Below are 9,558 nucleotides of genomic sequence, written 5' to 3' on the forward strand. Positions count from 1 at the left end.
CCGGGGTGTCTGTTCTGACTGACCTTGTTGTCCTTGCCAACAAACTTGAAGACAGGAACCTGGTAGTGTTTGGATAGCTGGTCCTTAGCAGAGTACTGGCGTACCATTTCATCTGAGATACACCTAAACACACAATATAGTTTTAGAGAGGAGGAGAGAAGAGGAGAGAGGGGAGGAGGGAGAGAGGAGGGGAAGTGAGGAGAGAGGGAGGAGGGAAGGGAGAGAGGGAGGAGGGAAGGGAGAAGGGGAGGAGGGGGAAGGGAGAAGGGGAGGAGGGGTAGGGGAGGCGGGAGAGAGGGAGGGGGTAGGGGAGGCGGGAGAGAGGAGGGGGAGGAGGGAGAGAGGAGGGGTAGGGGAGGCGGGAGAGAGGAGGGGAAGTGGGGAGAGAAGAGGAGGAGGGAGAGAGGAGGGGAAGTGGGGAGAGAAGAGGAGAGAGGGAAGAGGGAAGGGAGAAGGGGAGGAGGGAAGGGAGAAGGGGAGGAGCGAGAGAGGAGGGGTAGGGGAGGCGCGAGAGAGGAGGGGAAATGGGGAGAGAAGAGGAGGAGAAGTGGGGAGAGAAGAGGAGAGAGGGAGGAGGGAAGGGAGAAGGGGAGGAGCGAGAGAGGAGGAGTAGGGGAGGCGGGAGAGAGGAGGGGAAGTGGGGAGAGAAGAGGAGGAGGGAGAGAGGAGGCAGGGGAGGGAGGAGGGTAGGGAGGGAGAGTGGAGGGGGGAGGGTAGGAGGGAAGGGAGAAGGGGAGGAGCGAGAGAGGAGGGGGGAGGGGAGGCGGGAGAGAGGAGGGGAAGTGGGGAGAGAAGAGGAGAGAGAGAGGAGGGAAGGGAGAAGGGGAGGAGCGAGAGAGGAGGGGTAGGGGAGGAGCGAGAGAGGAGGGGTAGGGGAGGCGGGAGATAGGAGGGGAAGTGGGGAGAGAAGAGGAGGAGGGAGAGAGGAGGCAGAGGAGGGGGAGGGAGGAGGGTAGGAGGGAGAGTGGAGGGGGGAGGGTAGGAGGGAGAGTGGAGGGGAGAGAAGAAGGGAAGGGGAGGAGGGAGAAAGGAGGGGAGAGAAGAAGAGGAGGGATAGGAGGGGGGGTGAGGGGAGGTGAGGAGAGGAGAGAGAGGAGGGGCAGTATGGAGAGAAGAGGAGTAGGGGAGGAGGAGAGGGGCACAATGAGGGCAGGATATTATAGGAGGAGATGATAGTTATGCTGACAACCCATACCCTGTCTTAACAAGCTACTCCATCACTGTTAGCTATAGCTGCCTTTATGCCTTTGTAAATGGCACCCTATTCCCTATGGGTCCTGGTCTAAAGTAGTGCACCCTATTCCCTATGGGCCCTGATCAATAGTAGTGCACTATAGAATGAATAGGAAGCTATTTGGGATGCATGGGAACTGTTTGTAAGGACATAGCTCGTGAGTGACCTCACTTTGTCAGCCAATCATGATCTTCTCTTAACAGCCCAAATGGCACCCTAATCCCTATGGGGCTCTGGTCTAAATTAGTGCACTATATAGGGAATAGGGTGCCTTTTGGGATGCATTCTCTGTAAAGTATGGAGGAGAAGTGTTTTGTTGGGAACATTTTATAGATAGTCCTGATAGATAGATAACACACCCCCTGCTCTATCTATCTATCTATCTATCTATCTATCTATCTATCTGTCTGTCTGTCTGTCTGTCTGTCTGTCTGTCTGTCTGTCTGTCTGTCTGTCTGTCTGTCTGTCTGTCTGTCTGTCTGTCTGTCTGTCTGTCTGTCTGTCTGTCTGTCTGTCTGTCTGTCTGTCTGTCTGTCTGTCTGTCTGTCTGTCTGTCTGTCTGTCTGTCTGTCTGTCTGTCTGTCTGTCTGTCTGTCTGTCTGTCTGTCTGTCTGTCTGTCTGTCTGTCTGTCTGTCTGTCTGTCTGTCTGTCTGTCTGTCTGTCTGTCTGTCTGTCTGTCTGTCTGTCTGTCTGTCTGTCTGTCTGTCTGTCTGTCTGTCTGTCTGTCTGTCTGTCTGTCTGTCTGTCTGTCTGTCTGTCTGTCTGTCTGTCTGTCTGTCTGTCTGTCTGTCTGTCTGTCTGTCTGTCTGTCTGTCTGTCTGTCTGTCTGTCTGTCTGTCTGTCTGTCTGTCTGTCTGTCTGTCTGTCTGTCTGTCTGTCTGTCTGTCTGTCTGTCTGTCTGTCTGTCTGTCTGTCTGTCTGTCTGTCTGTCTGTCATAACCAGTTGTATTTTTGTCGGCAGGATTGATCCATTGACGTTGGAGTAAACACCACTGTCCCACTCTCGTCCTCCCGTCATGCTGATACAGTATATGTTGGAGTAAACACCCCTGTCCCACTCTCGTCCTCCCGTCATGCTGATACAGTATATGTTGGAGTAAACACCACTGTCACCACTCTCGTCCTCCCGTCATGCTGTTACAGTATATGTTGGAGTAAACACCACTGTCACCACTCTCGTCCTCCCGTCATGCTGATACAGTATATGTTGGAGTAAACACCCCTGTCCCACTCTCGTCCTCCCGTCATGCTGATACAGTATATAATGTACATGGTAGTATAGTACCCACCCGTCTTTGATGAGGTAGTATTTGAGAGCCTGGTCTGCCTTGGCGCTGGGGGTAGCAAAGCAGCTCTCCACCAGAGCTGACAAACCCTCCACCTATAGTAAGTGAAGCACAAGTCAAATTTGTAAAGTGAGTAAGCTTAAAGTAAAGTACAACATACAAAATTTGACACATAAAAGAGCTTGTTAAAAGCCTCACCCGAATGGAAATCTTAAATTGTCAAATAAATGTATCAGTCAACAAAGTATGATCCACAAGCTAACAAAAACAGAAGATCTTTATTGATCCGTGATATGGAGACAACAGAGATGTGGTCACACTGGTTGAGTCCCAAATGACACCCTATTCCCTATATAGTGCACTACTTTAGATCAGAGCCCTATTCCCTATATATAGTGCACTACTTTAGACCATGGCCCTATGGCACCCTATGTCCTATATAGTGCACTAAAAACACTCTTAGTAAAAAAAACATTTCCAAAAGGGGTTCTAAAGGGTTCTATCTGGAACCAAAAAGGGTTCTTGAAAGGGGTTTCCTATGGGGACAGCCGATGAACCCTTTTAGTTTCTAGATCCTCCTATTTTTTCTAAGAGTGGAGGGCTTTGGTTAACAGTAGTGCACTACATAGGGTGCCATTTGGGATTCAGAACAGTACCTTCTCCCTGGGTTCCACCCCGAAGAACAGTGAGTCGTGTAGGCGTAGTTGGGGTGGAGCCCGGTAGGGCTCAGAGAACTCAGCACTCTTAAACAGCTCCAGAGAGAAGGGGAACAGGCCCTGGGAGTGGCCTGCTAGCTCTAGGGCGGAGCTACGGAGACTGGCCTGGGATGAGAGAGAGAAATTAAATTACACCAACTTAATTTAAAAATGCAATTTAAAGTTGCTCAAGCAACCTTTATAAAAAATATAAAAAAATCAAACAAATAAAATAAATAAAACAATGAAAAAGGGATAATGATAATAAAATTGCTGAATAAAATAGCAAGCTAAAAGGTGGGTTTCCAAACATCATTTAAAGGAAAACCAATAGTTTTATTCCATATTTTGTTTTATTCCATAGCATTGTGTATGTTGGACTTTTATTTTGAATGTTGGACTTTTATTTTGAAATAACTGAGTTTAAAGAGGAAGTACTAAAAAGAAGCATCCAATCACCCTCTTACCTGGTAACCGTCGGAGACCTCGTAGTGTCGTGGGAATTCACAGGTGACAGGTAACAGCAGTTTTGAGGTCCTGACAATCATATCCCAGTTACTACCGGACCACGGTCCTGGGCTGGACTTAGGAAGACCCGTCACTAAATTGGTACCCACTATCTTGTCGTCTGTCACCTGGGATGGGAATCAATCAATCAACCAATCATTTACTCCTGAGGAGGTGAACTATTGCACCCAAAACATGTATAACCACTGTGATTACTAGTTTGACCCTGCTGGTCATCTATGAACGGTTGAAAATCTTGAAGAACAGTCTGGCCTTAGATAGCCATGTGCTGGTCATCTATGAACATTTGAACATTTTGAAGAACGATCTGGCCTAAATGCCTGTACTCTTAATTTCCACCGGCACAGCCAGAAGAGGACTGGCCACCCCTCAGAGCCTGGCTCCTCTCTACCCGGCACAGCCAGAAGAGGACTGGCCACCCCTCATAGCCTGGTTCCTCTCTACACAGTACAGCCAGAAGAGGACTGGCCACCCCTCAGAGCCTGGCTCCTCTCTACCCGGCACAGCCAGAAGAGGACCGGCCACCCCTCGGAGCCTGGTTCCTCTCTACCCGGCACAGCCAGAAGAGGACCGGCCACCCCTCGGAGCCTGGCTCCTCTCTACCCGGCACAGCCAGAAGAGGACTGGCCACCCCTCAGAGCCTGGTTCCTCTCCACCCGGCACAGCCAGAAGAGGACTGGCCACCCCCCGGATCCTGGCTCCTCTCTACCCGGCACAGCCAGAAGAGGACTGGCCACCCTTCGGAGCCTGGCTCCTCTCCAAGTTTCTTCCTAGGTTCCTGCCTTTCTAGGGAGTTTTTCCTAGCCACCGTGCTTCTACATCTGCATTGCTTGCGGTCTGGGGTTTTAGGCTGGGTTTCTGTAAAGCACTTTGCGACAACTGTTGATGTAAAAAGGGCTTTATAAAATACATTTGATGGAATCAATGGGATGGAATCAACATCCAACATTTTAAGGCCGTTAATCAAATCCGGGTTTACCCCTCTTACTGCTTGTATTTCACTTCAGTAGTGTTGTTTCCCAATTACACTACGTGATGTCATGAAAACAATACAAGTAACTCTGTCTGTGGTCCATTGGTTCCGGTCCCCTGTCAGCTCTGAAATTTGACTGACAACCTCCGGGTACTGCCCTGTAGAATCAGTCTAATTCATCCAGAGTGGAAGGCGACACAAAGACGGTAGGTCCTCCACTAGAGGGCCGCAGGTCCTGAAGCTGAACCTGTGTAAGGGCTAGGGTCTAGGATGTAGGGGCTAGGGGCTAGGATGTAGGGGCTAGGGTCTAGTATGTAGGGGCTAGGGTCTAGGATGTAGGGGCTAGGGGCTAGGATGTAGGGGCTAGGGTCTAGGATGTAGGGCCTAGGATGTAGGGGCTAGGGGCTAGGATGTAGGGGCTAGGGTCTAGGATGTAGGGGCTAGGGTGTAGGATGTAGGGGCTAGGGTCTAGGATGTAGGGTCTAGGATGTAGGGTCTAGGATGTAGGGGCTAGGGTCTAGGATGTAGGGGCTAGGGTTTAGGATGTAGGGGCTAGGGTCTAGGATGTAGGGGCTAGGGTGTATGGTGTAGGATGTAGGGGCTAGTGTCTAGGATGTAGGGGCTAGGGTCTGGTCTAGTGTGTAAGGGCTAGGGTGTAGGATGTAGGGGCTAGGGTGTAGGATGTAGGGGCTAGGATGTAGGGGCTCGGGTCTAGGCATGGGGCTAATGTCTAAGCTAGGGTGAAGGGGCTAGGGTATAAGGGATAGGGGCTAGGGTGTATAGGCTAGGGGCTAGGGTGTAAGCTAGTGGTGTAAGGGCTAGGGTATAAGCTAGGATGTAGGGGCTAGGGTCTAAGCTATGGTGTAAAGGCTAGGGGCTAGGCTAGGGTCTAGGCTAGTGTGTAAGGGCTAGGGACTAGGGTCTAAGCTAGGGTGTAAGGGCTAGGGGCTAAGATAGGGTGAAGGGGCTAGGGTGTAATGCCTAGAGGGTAGGGTCTAGGCTACGGTGTAGTGCTAGTATCTAAGGTGTAGGGGATAGGGTGTAGGGAGGCTAGGGTTAGGGGCTAGGGTGTAGAGGCTATGGAGTAGGGGCGTGGGTGTAAGGGTTAGGGGCTAGGGTGTAAGGGTTAGGGGCTAGGGTGTAGGGGCTAGTGTGTAAGGGTTAGGGGCTAGGGTGTAGGGCCTAGTGTGTAAGGGTTAGGGGCTAGGGTGTAGAGGCTAGCGTGTAGGGACCAGAAGCTAGGGTGTAGGGGCTAGGATCTAGGCTAGGGTGAAGGTGCTAGGGTGTAGGGGCTAGGATCTAGGCTAGGGTGAAGGTGCTAGGGTGTAAAGGCTAAGGTGTAGGGGATAGGAACCTCTGGCAGTCTCTATGGGGGTACCACAGGGTTCAATTCTCGGGCCGAGTCTTTTCTTTATATACATCAATGATGTCGCTCTTGCTGCGGGTGATTCCCTGATCCACTTCTACGCAGACAACACCATTCTGTATACATCTGGCCCTTCTGTGGACACTGTGTTAACTAACCTCCAAACGAGCTTCAATGGCATATAACACTCCTTCCGTGGCCTCCAACTGCTCTTAAACACTAGCAAAACCAAATGCATGCTTTTCAATCGTTCGCTGCCCGCACCCGTCCGCCCGACTAGCATCACTACTCTGGACGGTTCTGACGTAGAATATGTGGACAACTACAAATACCTAGGTGTCTGGCTAGACTGTAAACTCTCCTTCCAGACTCATATCAAACATCTCAAATCCAAAATCAAATCTAGAATCGGCTTTCTATTTCGCAACAAAGCCTCCTTCACTCATGCCGCCAAACTTACCCTAGTAAAACTGACCGATCCTCGACTTCGGCAATGTCATCTACAAAATAGCTTCTAATTCTCTACTCAGCAAATTGGATGCAGTCTATCACAGTGCCATCCGTTTTGTTACCAAAGCGCCTTATATCACCCACCACTGCGACCTGTATGCTGTAGTTGGCTGGTCCTCGCTACATAGTCGTCGCCAGACCCACTGGCTCCAGGTCATTTGTAAGTCTATGCTACGTAAAGCAGCTCCGCCTTATCTCAGCTCACTGGTCACCATAGCAACACCCACCCGTAGCATGCGCTCCAGCCGGTATATCTCACTGGTCATCCCCAAAGCCAACACCTCCTTTGGCCGCCTTTCCTTCCAGTTCTCTGCTGCCAATGACTGGAACGAATTGCAAAAATCGCTGAAGCTGGAGACTTACATTTCCCTCACTAACTTTAAGCATCAGCTATTTGAGCAGCTAACCGATCGCTGCAGCTGTACATAGTCCATCTGTAAATAGCCCACTCAATCTACCTCATCCCCATACTGTTGTTATTTACTTTTCTGCTCTTTTGCACACCAGTATCACTACTTACACACCATCATCTGCTCATCCATCACTCCAGTGTTAATCTGCTAAATTGTAATTACTTTGCTCAGTATGGACAATTTTTTGCCTCACCTCCTCATGCCATTTGCACATACTGTATATAGACTTTCTTTTTTTCTATTGCGTTATTGACTGTACGCTTGTTTATTCCATGTGTAACTCTGTGTTGTTGTTTCTGTCGCACTGCTTGGCTTCATCTTGGCCAAGTCGCAGTTGTAAATAAGAACTTGTCCTCAACCGACCTACCTGGTTAAATAAAGGTGAAATAAAATAAAAATAAAATATGGACTAGGGGCTAAGGTGTAGGGGCTCGGGGCTAGTGTCAAGGCTAGATTCTAGGGGCTAGGGTAGGGGCTAGATTCTAGGGGCTAGGGTAGGGGCTAGATTCTAGAGTCTAGGATAGGGGCTAGATTCTAGGGGCTAGGGTAGGGGCTAGAGTCTAGGCTAGGGGCAAGATTCTAGGCTAGATTCTAGGGGCTAGGGTAGGGGCTAGATCCTAGGTGCTAGATTCTAAGGGCTAGGGTAGGGGCTAGATTCTAGGGGGTAGGGACTAGATTCTAGGGGCTAGGGTAGGGGCTAGATTCTAGGGGCTAGGGTCTAGTGTATAGGCTAGGGTAAGGGCTAGATTCTAGGCTAGGGGCAAGATTCTAGGCTAGATTCTAGGGGCTAGGATAGGGGCTAGATCCTAGGTGCTAGATTCTAAGGGCTAGGGTAGGGGCTAGATTCTAGGGGGTAGGGACTAGATTCTAGGGGCTAGGGTAGGGGCTAGATTCTAGGGTCTAGGGTAGGGACTAGATCCTAGGGGCTAGGGTAGGGGCTAGATTCTAGGGGCTAGGCTAGGGTAAGGGCTAGATTTTAGGGCCTAGTGTCAAGGCTAGGGTAAGGGCTAGATTCTAGGGGCTAGGGTCTAGTGTATAGGCTAGGGTAGGGGCTATATTCTAGGGGCTAGGGTCTAGTGTATAGGCTAGGGTAAGGGCTAGAATCTAGGCTAGGGGCAAGATTCTAGGCTAGATTCTAGGGGCTAGGGTAGGGGCTAGATCCTAGGTGCTAGATTCTAAGGGCTAGGGTAGGGGCTAGATTCTAGGGGGTAGGGGCTAGATTCTAGGGGGTAGGGACTAGATTCTAGGGGCTAAGGTAGGGGCTAGATTCTAGGGGCTAGGGTAAGGACTAGATTCTAGGGGCTAGATTCTAGGGGCTAGGGGCTAGATTCTAGGGGCTAGGGGCTAGATTCTAGGGGCTAGGGGCTAGATTCTAGGGGCTAGGGGCTAGATTTTAGGGGCTAGATTCTAGGGGCTAGATTCTAGGGGCTAGGGGCTAGATTCTAGGGGCTAGATTCTAGGGGCTAGATTCTAGGGGCTAGATTCTAGGGGCTAGGGGCTAGATTCTAAGGGGCTAGATTCTAGGGGCTAGATTCTAGGGGCTAGATTCTAGGGGCTAGGGTAAGGGCTAGATTCTAGGGGCTAGATTCTAGGGGCTAAATTCTAGGGGCTAGATTCTAGGGGCTAGGGGCTAGATTCTAGGGGCTAGATTCTAGGGGCTAGGGGCTAGATTCTAGGGGCTAGATTCTAGGGGCTAGGGGCTAGATTCTAGGGGCTAGATTCTAGGGGCTAGGGTAAGGGCTAGATTCTAGGGGCTAGATTCTAGGGGCTAGTCCTACCTCCACTACTGTTCCACAGGTCTTGAGGCTGAAGCTGAGATTGATGTGTGTTCCGTTGGAGACGCCGCGGCACGACGAGTTGGACAGAGAGAGTTCCAGGCCCCCCACCAGGTCCCTTAGAACCGACACCTTAATGGAGCTGCTGCTACACTGCACCGGGACTGGACACACACACACACACGCGCACAGACACACACACACACCCACACGCACATGCACGCACACACACACACACAGACACACACACACACACAGACAGACACAGACACAGACACACACACACACAGAGACACACCCACACGCACTTGCACGCACACACACACAGACACACACACAGACACAGACACACACGCACACAGAGACACACCCACACGCACATGCACGCACACACACACACACACACACACACACACAGACACACACACACAGACAGACACAGACACACACACACACACAGACAGACCCACACGCACGCACACACACACACACACACACACAGACACACACACACACACACACAGACACAGACACACACACACAGACACACACACACACAGACACAGACAGACCCACACGCACGCACACACACACACACACACACACACAGACACACACACACACAGACAGACACAGACACAGACACAGACACACACACACACAGACCCACACGCACGCACACACACACACACACACACACACAGACCCACACGCACGCACACAGACACACACACACACACAGACACAGACACAGACACACACACACACACACACACA

At 50.8% G+C, this 9,558-nt stretch overlaps 1 protein-coding gene across 1 annotated transcript in view; it reads right to left on the bottom strand.

The window, feature by feature from the left end:
- Window positions 1-9,558, bottom strand: part of oit3 (oncoprotein induced transcript 3) — a 53,049-nt gene that overhangs the window by 7,388 nt on the left and 36,103 nt on the right. Inside the window, exons 7-11 of the mRNA XM_064924430.1 lie at window positions 8,785-8,945; window positions 3,684-3,851; window positions 3,178-3,342; window positions 2,525-2,616; window positions 24-123 (exon numbers count right to left, since the gene is read on the bottom strand). Of these exons, the coding sequence (XP_064780502.1) occupies window positions 24-123; window positions 2,525-2,616; window positions 3,178-3,342; window positions 3,684-3,851; window positions 8,785-8,945 (686 nt within the window). The remainder of the gene's footprint in view (window positions 1-23; window positions 124-2,524; window positions 2,617-3,177; window positions 3,343-3,683; window positions 3,852-8,784; window positions 8,946-9,558) is intronic.

The sequence above is a fragment of the Oncorhynchus masou genome, chromosome 18 (genome assembly GCF_036934945.1).
Source record: "Oncorhynchus masou masou isolate Uvic2021 chromosome 18, UVic_Omas_1.1, whole genome shotgun sequence".
NCBI lineage: Eukaryota > Metazoa > Chordata > Actinopteri > Salmoniformes > Salmonidae > Oncorhynchus > Oncorhynchus masou.